The sequence below is a fragment of the Talpa europaea genome (assembly GCF_964194135.1).
Source record: "Talpa europaea genome assembly, chromosome: 11".
In the NCBI taxonomy this organism is placed as follows: domain Eukaryota; kingdom Metazoa; phylum Chordata; class Mammalia; order Eulipotyphla; family Talpidae; genus Talpa; species Talpa europaea.
In genome coordinates, this window is record NC_140078.1 from 103,291,445 (window position 1) to 103,302,370 (window position 10,926).

General features: G+C 58.7%; 1 protein-coding gene across 5 annotated transcripts in view; it reads right to left on the reverse strand.

Moving 5' to 3' along the window:
• ITPR1 (inositol 1,4,5-trisphosphate receptor type 1) overlaps window positions 1–2,010 on the reverse strand; it is a gene marked incomplete at both ends in the record, with an annotated part of 163,018 nt that extends 161,008 nt beyond the window's left edge. For all 5 annotated transcript variants that reach the window (XM_084248296.1, XM_084248294.1, XM_084248295.1 and 2 more), the window contains one exon: window positions 1,919–2,010. In XM_084248296.1, the coding sequence (XP_084104422.1) occupies window positions 1,919–2,010 (92 nt within the window). The remainder of the gene's footprint in view (window positions 1–1,918) is intronic.
• Between the last annotated feature and the right edge of the window lie 8,916 nt (window positions 2,011–10,926).

A 10,926-nucleotide genomic window follows, 5' to 3' on the forward strand; every position in this document is an offset into this window, starting at 1 on the left:
GCCCCTGTGCAAAGCCTGGACACCTGCTCCCGCCAGGGCCCGTTTCCACCGGAGGTTTCCGAGTCAGGGCCTAATAATCCTGATCCCAAAGCTGATGCTGTGGACACACCACATTTTAGGCCCCTTTCCCTGTGCACGTCCAGCGTGGGGCTGAGTCCACACACAATGGTTCGGAAGCTGGGAGCTGGGCTCAGCAACAGCAAGTAAAAGTAGCTGCGGGGGCCTCCCCGGTGGCACAGCGGGTTGAGCGCAGTGCTGTGAAGTTGTCCGCAGCCTCCAAGGGACCGGTTCGATTCCTGCCCAGCTGAGGAGATTCCCACGTAGGATGACAGACCTCTCCTGTCTCACCCGCTGCTCCCCTCAGCAGTGTATTTCAGTCTTTCTGCCTGTTCTGTTCCCTGCTCTGTTTCTGGTGGATTCTCTCGCCCTCCCGCGCCTCTGGCCTGTACCCCCGCTATTGTATAAGTAAATAAATCTTAAAAAAAAAAAAAAAAGTAGCTGAGGGGCCAGTCTGGGCGCTGGGATGCTAGACCTACTGAGCTGGGTTCCTGCCCTGGAACCTCGCAGTGGGGGCTGGACCCCTGGAAGCAGAGTGATGGGAATATACCCCAGACCCTCTGTGGACAGCAAGAGGAAAGCAGTCAGAAACCCCCTGCGTGGGCGGGGCGTGGCGCTGCTGGAAGTTGAGGCAGCTGCAAGGATGCAGAGGGGGCATTTTCAGAGGGAGGCGACTGCCTAGGCCGGACGCTCCTATCTATTCAGTGGGGGGCTGCAGAGGTCCGGAAAAGCCTGCCAGCTGCTTGCCTCCTGGGCTCCAAAATTCAACAGGAGGGAGAGTCAGGGACAGTATCGCAGCTGGCCTGAGACTCTATGAAGAACCCAGAGCAGAATGCGCACGTGGCAGCCCCCCACGCATACCTGACCTACTAGGTGAAGCAACTCGGAACCAGAGTGAAGCTGGGGTGACTCCAGTGAGGAAGAAGGGGCAGGAGAGTGGCCCAGGTCTAGGGCGACATCCAGAGGAGCTGGGGTTTCACACCTGAACCCCTCCCTCCTTGAGGCTGGGGAGACTGGGGGAGATCTGGGGCAGCCTTCGCCATGGACAGGGGACAACAGGGGACAATAAGGGACAGCTGTGACCGCGCGGTCCCGGCGGCAGCGAGGAGGAGGTGCTTGGAGAGGCTGCTGCCTTCCTTCCCCCATTTATTTGAGATGAGCTTGTGCCAAGTGCAACAAACTGCCCGGCCCCGCTCTCGCCACACACACACGACAGAGCCCTGCGCTCTGGACGTGAGCACCGGGCTCCGCACCGCTGTCCACGAGGGCCGCGCGCCTCACGTCCTCTCCCAGACAATGGGCGTGGGAGGAGGGGGAGAAGACAGTCAGAGGAGCGCACCCGGGAACGTATTTCTATCCCGCGGAGCTGTGCGGAAACGGAAGAAAGCATAAAAGAGCAAAAATCTGAGTTCTAGACCTGTGCGAAATTCCAACTTTCAAACGCAAGCAGCAACTGAAGGAGGTTTCAGCTTTGGAGGAGAGAGACGGCGCGGGGGCTCCGGGCCTCGCTTCCAACACAGCCACCGTCGAGGGTGGCCGCGGTGACCCAGCTAAAGGCACTGCTTGGGGGGACTGTAAACAATCATCTTACAAACGTCACCCCAGGTGCTTTGCGCCTCCCTCACGATAGAGGGAGAGGAAGCTGAAACGAAGAGTCCTGTTCGGGAGGTTTTACTCTTTCAGCACTGGCAGGAAAACTCTTTCTGTGTAAAAGGATAAATTTGGTGACCGTGGAATTTCAGGATTCGAACCATCCTGGAAAAGCCAAGTAAAGTGGCAACACGCTGAGCAACACGAGTTTGGGGCTGGCGGGGCGATGTCTCCAGCAAATCTGGCCACATAAGAAATCGGACGCTCTTACCCCAACGTGCTAATAAATCCATTTGTGGACCCCTCCGCGTACAGAGAACAAATGTCTCCGATGTGTAGGAAACTTGACATCTTGTCAGACATGTCTGTCTTTCTCGGGGACCCTAAAGAAGGGAGAGAGAAGGGAACATTATCACCAGGACAGCAATGCTCTGGGGGGGGAAAGCGGCCTCGGCGCTGGTGCCCTGGTCCCAGCGGCGCACGGAGGGCGTGGGGTGGGCAGGGAGGGGGCGGGCATGGAGTCTGTCCCATGCGCCCCTCACCTCCACACACTCCAGCCGCAATGGGGAACAGTCCCCAAATTCGACTCTGCAGGACCCTCAGTACAAAACTAACTGCTTATTATACACTGATCATGGGGAAGGCGGCCAAGGGCCCGGCAGTCCCGAGGAGCTGCAAAGTCTGACAGAACATGGCCGGGGCCTGGGATGTGGCATCACGGCGAAGCACCTGCCACAAAGCCTGGCCTGGAGGTCAGGCTGAGGGACGAGCAAGGACTCAGAATGAGTCCGGGGACGTCCAGCCACGGAGCTCACCGCCCTTGGCACTTCAACCAACTGCTACTTGTCACCAAGAAACTGCAGAGGGAGAGGATCTCCGACGGCAGGGGCTAGCCCTTCCCGGTGCGCAGGCTTGGAGGCCGGGGTCAGCAAAGAGCCCTGGTGAGGAAGCCACGTGGCCAGCCAGGGCAGTCCTAGGAAACTGCCTGGTTGTGTGTGTCTACCTTGCCCAGGAACTGCACTCAGGCGCGCACACACACCCCAACAAAAATATTGACATGACTCACGGAAACGGCTTCCATCAGGCCATAAATATTAAGGCGTGGGAGCCAATTATAAAAAGCTAAGGTGACATTTAAACCACAAGCTGAGCTCTGGGGAGGCGCAGGGGCAGCCACCGCTGACCCCTCCCACCATGTGCGTGCAGCTGGGGGTGCAGGTGGCCGGGGCTCCCCAAGATCTCGCCTCCAGAGCAGACCTCCCAAAACATCTGTGCCGTCTCAAGTCCCCAGGCACTGGGAGGCGCAGCAGGGTGGACAAGCTCTCGCCTGAGGCTGCTCTCCTGCGGCAGTGACCACAGGGCCCTCAGCAGGAGGAAACAGTGAGAGAGCCCCGCTCACTGCCCGGGAGAAGCACCCCCCAGAACAACCAGACTTGGCAAGGAAGAAGCGCACCCCCTGGGCATGAACTTCTGTACAGACCGCAACTGAGAGCAAGCTGCCTGCCCCACCCCTTCCCTGCACATGGCCCCGGCCTTGCCCTCCGCTGCCCAGTCTCCACGGGCAGGCTCTCTGTCTGACTTTGCTGCTCTTTGCAAAGCATCACCCACCTCCCGCTCCTGACACCCCAGGTTGGGCAGTCACTGAAGAATAGGATCACAGCGCTGGGCCCAAAGTGAGCAGGTCATCTGGACACTGCAGGAGGCCAGCCAGTGCTGCCACCCCTCGCCCACACCAAGCCTTGCCTTCCGTATATACAAAATGGGGGTCTAGGAATGGCTTTCTCTGCAGGCAGGGGATATCCGAAGCACTCAGCACCCAGTGGGAAGCAAGGTGCACACAGGACAGCTGTGGAAAGACCATTCCCCCAGGGGGCTGGACCAGGCAGAGCAGGCGAACTACTTCTAAGGCCTCATGCCAAGCACACCTGGTTGGGGAGGCCCTGGGGGTATATGGGGGGCACCACCGTGGCTCATTGTGAGCTCCCCAGCAAAGTGCAGAGGGTTCTCTCCATTAGGGAGGAGGCATCTCCTTGGAGAACACGAACCAGGGGTGACGGAGCTGTGAACCTGCAGTCTCTGCACCTGTGGGGTCCCCACCTTCCCCGCCCCCCACCTCCCTGTGTCCTGTCCCCTCTGCTGGCTCCAGGGTTTCTCCCTGGTGATGACGCCCTGATCTGCGTCTCACGTCAGCAGCAACTCAGGTTCTGCTCCTGGACTCCCACAGCAGCTCAGCGCATCACCACCTGCATGCCCGCCCTGCTGCTCCTCCACGCCCACTCTCAGCCACCCCAGAGCAGCACCAGCGGCCTCCCGCCCCTGGCCTTTGCTGCAGGGCCTCGGGCCAGCTGTCCCCCAGCCTGGAACATGCGCATCCCTCCCCAGCCCACCACCCGAGTTAGCACATCTGCTTTGGGCTCAGTTTTGCGCACCCCAGTGTCCCCACGAGCAACGCCAGCACACAGTAAGGGCTCAGTAAACACTCAGCAAGTACATGAGCTTGCCTCAAATCCCAATTTGATTAAGGGTTAATCGAGCATTAAATTTTACTGATTTTAAGCCTTAATTTATCTCCTGAATCCTCCCATCCTTTCAAACTCCTCCTCCCCCACCCAAATCTCAGGATCATTTCTCAACTGGGCTCCATAAAACCTTCCTAGTCCTGTCTCTGATGCATGTTTCCTTGGCACCCGATTCCATACACACCGTCAGTACGATCCTTTAGAAACGTAAATTAAACCATGTTACTCCCCTGTTTAGACACTTCCAGAATCCCTCTAGGGCTCTTCATGATCTGGTCCCTGCCTACCTCTCCTTCCTCATCTCTTGGCCCTTCCCCTCCTGGCCCCCACACTCCGGGCAAAGTAAACGTTGCCCAGGTGCCTCGTTGACCCCCGGGCCTTTGCACATGCTGCGGGGCTGCCCCAACATCCTCCTTTCTCCCACCACTGCTAACTCCCAGTCACCTTTGCAGCCCAGTCTGATGTCACCACCCCTGCCCCCCCACATCTGGGCCTGATGTCCCCAACACGCTTTGCTGTGTGAGACCCCCTGCCCTATCCGGGTCTCTACCCTTCTCCTAAAACCGCGTGTCCACTTGTTTGCTATTTGCGTGTCTTCTCAAGGATGGGACTCCTCCAACCTGCGGCATCCCAGCTCCCAGGCAGGCCGGGCAGGGCCACTGTCAGACGTGGGGGCACAGCAGCACAGTGTCACTTCACCTGCTGCCTGGAAGAACCTAAACTGTTTTCTGAGTGACTGCTTTCCTGAAACTAATTGAAGCCACGTTCATACTGTTGGATCAGGGAGAGAGAAGAGAGGCCTGGGGCTGTTTTCGGCAGACTATTATGAGGAATTTGGGAGTCGGAAACTGAGTTGCTAAACTTCCATCCCTGGAAAGAAGGTCCCTCCGGCTGTGCGGCTGCACAGGCTCAGCCTGGACTCAGACACCTGGGGCTGGTGCCCGCTTCCTCGATGGCCTGCGTGTGCTGCGAGGCACCTTTGGGACTTCTTTGAGCCTCAGGTCCTCACCCAGGGAAAAAAAATAGAGGGGAGAGAGAGGGGGTCAACCCGTCCATCTGGCAGGGGCACCAGGAGGGCAAACCAAATCATCTGCCGAAGTGCTCAGCTGCATACTTCCCTCCTTTTTGGCCCTTTTTTTTTTTTCCCATTTTTGCATTTTCAAGCCAGGCTAAAGACATCCACTTTTCTCCCATCATAGTCCTCACACACGTCCACCCAGACTTGCTATTTCCTACCAGACAGCCAGCTCTGACTGTGCACACGTACACCAGCACGTCGGGTAAACAACGTCCCAGGAACGCTGAGGCCGGGCAGCCTCCCAGGCTGACGCAGCCCTCCGAGGTGCCAGCGCTTTCTGGCCCAAAGGCAGAATCCACTGCCCTCCCCTCTGCCCACATCAAACAGGCCCCTGGACAGGAGGGCGCCTCTTCAAAGGAATGAGAATTCATATTTAGAGCCTCTTCCACTTTGGTGTTAGACTAAAGCCTGTTCACCTCATTTTAAGCAGCTCAAGATTGGATTTTATGTGCTTTCGCTTAAAAGCTTTAAGTGGTAGGAAACTCACTTTCTGTGATTTTTCCATCTATTTCTTATGCACGCACTTAACTAATTGCATTATATTCATTTTTCTAAAAAAAAAAAAAAACCTCAACTTTCGCCTACACACAATTCAAAATTTAAAAGTTAACGAGTCCTGAGATGAGACGAAATTAGAACACGTTCAATAACCGAGAAGTTGCTTAAGGTGCCGCTTAACCCTCAAGGGTGGCTGGACAAGGAGGAAATCAGAAGCCCCCCCCCCCCCCCCCCAGCCAGCGAATGACCTCAGCTCTGGCTCCTGCGTGTGCGTCACCCACCGGCAACGCTCTCCAGGGCCGGGCCTGACTCGCCCGCCTTCCCATAGGCACGAGGGCTCGCCCTTTTTTAACAGCTTCCACCTTGAAGGCGTCAACACGCGGGTGACAGGACGAAGAGCACGAAGCGTGCAGACGAGCTCGCATCCATCCTAAGGCCCAGGTTTATCAGGGGCCGAGAGCTACGAGCCAGGTAGGGTTGGTGGAATCACAGCGATCCAGAAGTTTCGGGCAAGACCACTGTTCTCAGGCTGGGACAGGAACCTATGTGTTCTCGTGTTTCATGACCCACATCCAAATTCCCAGTGTTCCTTTGCAATTCAGGAGGCACCGCTAGAAGGATGATGCTTTGCAAAGACAGCCTGGGTGCGCCTCACGTGCATAGTTTGGAAGAGACCTCCGAGGCAGGGCCAGACTTGGGGGAACCAATGGCACCTGCCTCTTAAGCCTCCATGTCTCTTTCTCTCAGAAGGTACCACATCCCCCCCCCTTTTCCAATTACCTAGCCCACAAGTCAGTGGCTCTCGAAGGTGCCCCAGGGACTCCCTCCTAGGAGTTTCAAGGCCCTTTCAGGGGCTCTTCAAAGTCAAAACTACTCTGATAATAACACCAGGGCTCCCTGCCTTCCCCCTCATCTCTCATGTGTGTACAGCCGAGTCTTCCAGAGGCTGCGGGGCCAGGGAGGTCGCAGGCGCTGAAGGCAGAACCAGTGTGCGACGCGCCTCCTGCCAGCGCCTTTGAAGCTGAATTTTACAGCCACCTGCAGGAAGGCAGACCAACGCCTCTGTGCTTGCTGGCTTCTTTTGTTTTGGAAAATACAGCTATTGTTCATAAATAACACGGTGCTGTGTGACTGTGTAATGGGCTTATTTGTTATGTTTGCTCCGTGTTCATCTCTAATATGATGAATACAGGCTGTCACGACTCACATAAACAGAGGTCCTCTGGGGTCCTCCGTACCGTTTAGGAACGGAACGCACTCCAGAGATCCAAACGCTCGGAAAATGCCGCCGTAAATTTTCTTTAAAATCTGCTTTGGTGCTGCCTGTGCTTAGGACTCCTGCTCCAAGGAAACGAAACCTGAGCAGAACAAGACTGAGGTGCAAAGAACAGCCCAGGAGGGTCCCTGCTGTCGAAACTCCCCTGTATTCAGCTCACTGCAGAAGCGCCGGCTAAGTGCCGCCCTGGGCCAGGACCGGGGGTCAGCAGGCGGCGACGAGACCCCTGCCCTGGTGACCCTGTGTCCAGTGGGGGCACTCAGGCAGCCACCGAGCAAAGCAGAGGGAGGGAGACACAGGCCTGTGCGGAGAATTAACACTGGCCACGGGACAGTGACCTGGGTGCAGGAAGAGCTGAGGCTTCGGCGAGGCCAGGAGTCAGGACGGAGGAGGCCACGCAGAAAAGCACTTCAGAGGGGCCTCCCCTGGTGGCGCAGTGGTTGAGTGCTGGGTTGAGAGGCTGCCGCAGCCTCTGCAGCGCCAGTTCGATCCCCGGCCACTGGCGAGGGTGCCACCAAAAAAAAAAAAGAAAAAAGAAAAGCACTTCAGGCTGCGAGAACAAGGCCTGGACCCTGCCCAGCAAGACCTGGTCTGACCAGCTCACACGCGCTCCCCAGGTCTGAGTTTCCTCGTGTGCAGAAGGGGGAGGCGTGAGCGTGAGTGCGTGTGCAGGAGTGACGAGAAACAGAGGACACGTAGCAAGCCCAAGACGGAGCACCTTCCCGGGCTGTCACCCTCAACCTTCTAACCTGCTGTGCTTCGTGCTCTCCCAAGCCAATCTCGCTGAATTTTCAGGGCTTGGGTCAGTTGAGGGTCAGCCCAGTCGCCCAGCCAGTCCACGCCACGAGGATGGGACACCGGGCTCGCTGTGGGGGTGCCAGTGCCACAGGACAGCCCCCACCCGTGAGCCAGAGCAAGCGCCGGCCACCACCAGAGGACGGGGCTCCCCCGCAGGCCCCAAAGGCCAGTCGCCTGCTGAAAACCTCACCAACAGAAAATGCCGGGCTGGGGAACCTTCCCTGCTCTGCCTAGGCGGGCACCCCACCTCCACCCCCAGGACCAGGGCGCTGCCAGAGCCTCCAAGTGCCGGGCATCTGGCTGCCTGCTTTGAAAAGAATAAAATCAAAAGGCTTCCTCTAAGTCAGGCAGCAAAGCAAAGGGCTCGCGCTGGAGGCTTCAAAGCACTGTGGGGGGGGAGGGTGGGGGCCCGGGCAGCGGCCCGTCCGCAGACCAGACGTGGCCCCAAGACACCCACACAAAAGGGAGCTACTTCCCTTTTAGGTGCAAAACCTTCCATGGGCCACGACGGGCACCAGGAGGCCTCATAAGAGTGAGCCCTAGAAAAGAGGTGCCAGCGTCTGAGCCGCCTCAGACTGCCCCCCGCCCCACAGGTGCCTACAGGATGATGTGGCTGCAGCCGTGAGCGAGGAGCCACCATTCACGGTGGGCTCATGCAAGAAAAGGACCAGGCTTCCTCCACGGTGAATTCTGGAGCTTTCTCTGAGCAGACCCGCCACGCGCTCATCTCTACCGGGAGGGGAGGACAAGCAGCAGCAGCCCCAGCTGGTCCTCGCAGCACAGCTGGGTGCAGCCCCTCCTGGCCTTCTTGCCCCATCCAGGTCTGGTCAGACGTGCAGCCCCCAGGCCGGGTCGTCACCCGACCCCAGAGCCCTCCTCCTGGAGCCCAGGAAGTCACACTCTGCTCTCGTTCTCAGCCCGGCCCAAAGGAAGCCGCCAGCTCGGGGGCTCCCCAGGGCAGGGCCTGGAGCAGCCTCTCGGGACGAGCGGCGGGAAGCAGGGCCATTGCGGGCAGAGACACACACGGAGGTGAACCGGCTGCCCTTCCACGCACATTCCTGTGACGGGCTGGAAACAGGGACCGAAGCTGCTCGGGGACTTCTCAGCGAAGATGTCGACCCAACACGCCCCCGGTCTCCCGCCCTCACACCACCACTGAGGGCCCGGCAGAGCGGCCGTCAGCAGAGCCTCACCACCGTATAGCCCAGACTCGTTTTCTACATGGAAACAAACACACAACCTCTGCTGATCTCTGAGGCCACACAGATGGTTTGTGGCCAAAGCTGAGACCACAGGGCTCCAAAACCAGACTCGGTGGGGGGGGGGGGGTGTAATTGTGTGAAGTTAATTTAAAATCAGGCCAAGCCTGAGATGTCCCTGCCTGCAGCCGGGACCACGGAAACGGGCCATCGCTCCAGGGCAGGCCCCCAGCTCAGGGCCACGTAGGGTGGACACTTCTTTGCTCGGGGCCCAACCTGTACAGGGAGCTTTAACACACCCCGACCGCCACCTGACAGATGCCCACAGTCCCTCAGCCCCCAGCCGCGACCGCAGCAGCCACAGACAGCGTCACCGTCCCTGGAGGCGGGCCTGGCTCCGGCCGAGGCCCCACTGTCACACCTGGGGTTTTGTTTCGGGCTTTTCACCTTGACCTTCGGCAAGGGTTCCTTACTCTACCACTTGGCAGCAGTGACGCAAAGCAGGTATTGTTATACCTACTCAGAAGAGTCACGCAGATGGTGGCTTCTGGGCCTGACCCCAAGAAGTAGCCAACACTTGGCCCCCTAGGCACTGCCTGCGGTCAGCAGGGCCAGGCCAGAACCCCAAGCAATGGGGCTGCACAGCCGGTTCTGCCTCCTCTCCCTACCCAGCACTCCAGAGGCCCCCGGCCCGGTCCTCGGGGAGCCACCAAGGACCCACCCACCGGCCCCAGGCTGCACCTGGCTCTCCCCAGCAGAGGGGCCCTTCCAAGCTCTGGGGCCATTCAGGAGTCCATCAGGAGAGGGTGTGGAGCACCAGGCTCTGCGGAGAAGCAGGCTACACTTGTGTGAGAAAGCACAAGTACTTGTCAGGTGCCCTGTGGGCACACATCAAAAAGGCCCACAAGGAAAACGGGCGCAGAGTGCTGGGAGCCGCAGGTGCCAGGAGGCTTCCCAGAAGAGGAAGCATTTGGGCTGGGACTAGAAGGATCTGGCAACGTGCATGTGCGGCAGGTGGGGGAGGCAGAGCAGGCAGAGAGGACATCACATGCCAAGCCAGGGACAGGCCCAGTTCCTGTCACTCAGACACACATTACACTCACACGATTACACACTCACAGACATACACGCATGGACACACGTTCTCAGACACAGAGCCACACTCAGAAAGACACTCAAACACACTCAGAGACACAGACACAAAGACACACACACAGAGAAATAAATGATGGGCCCAGGCCCAGGTGTTGTATCAGCTTTTTCTGGTCCAAATTAGGGGCATGGGGTAACTTATAAGCTATTTTTACAAAACTAAATCAGCTCCCGAGATAAAGCTCCTGAGATGCAGGTCAGCAGAGGAGCTGCGAGGCGGGATGTTCTCTCCAGTGCTCACCTGTTCCTGAAGCCCAGGAACCCCCAGGCTGCGGCGCAGCTCTCATCCGCGATGGCCATGAGGCACCAACACCCCACCCCAGCTCACATCGAGGCCACAGGGTGGCTGGGGGTGCCGTGCCTGGGCCTCCACAGGGCCGGCTCTGCCGCTGCCTGCCAATGGACCCCGAGTGTCCGCAGGAGAGGTCCCGCCTCCGTCAGAGGGGACCCCACGGCCCTGCACTCGCTCCCCTCAAGCTGGAGACCAGCCTGTTGAGAAACCGAAAGTAATAGGGCTGCAGGTCAGGACAAAGGTCAGCTCCAGGAGGACAGCCACGGGCCGGGCCGTCCGCACAGGCAGCCGGGGCGCCGGGAGCCGCTGCTGCTCCAACACCTTCACGAGCAGGCTCAGCTCGCTGTTTCCAGGAGCCACAGGGACTTCTGTGGACGATGACAACCTGACGGGCACAGGGGCAGCAGCCCAGAAGGCTCTCCTGAGGCTGTGCTGAGATGCAGCTTCTGCCCAGGGGCCGGGGCCCG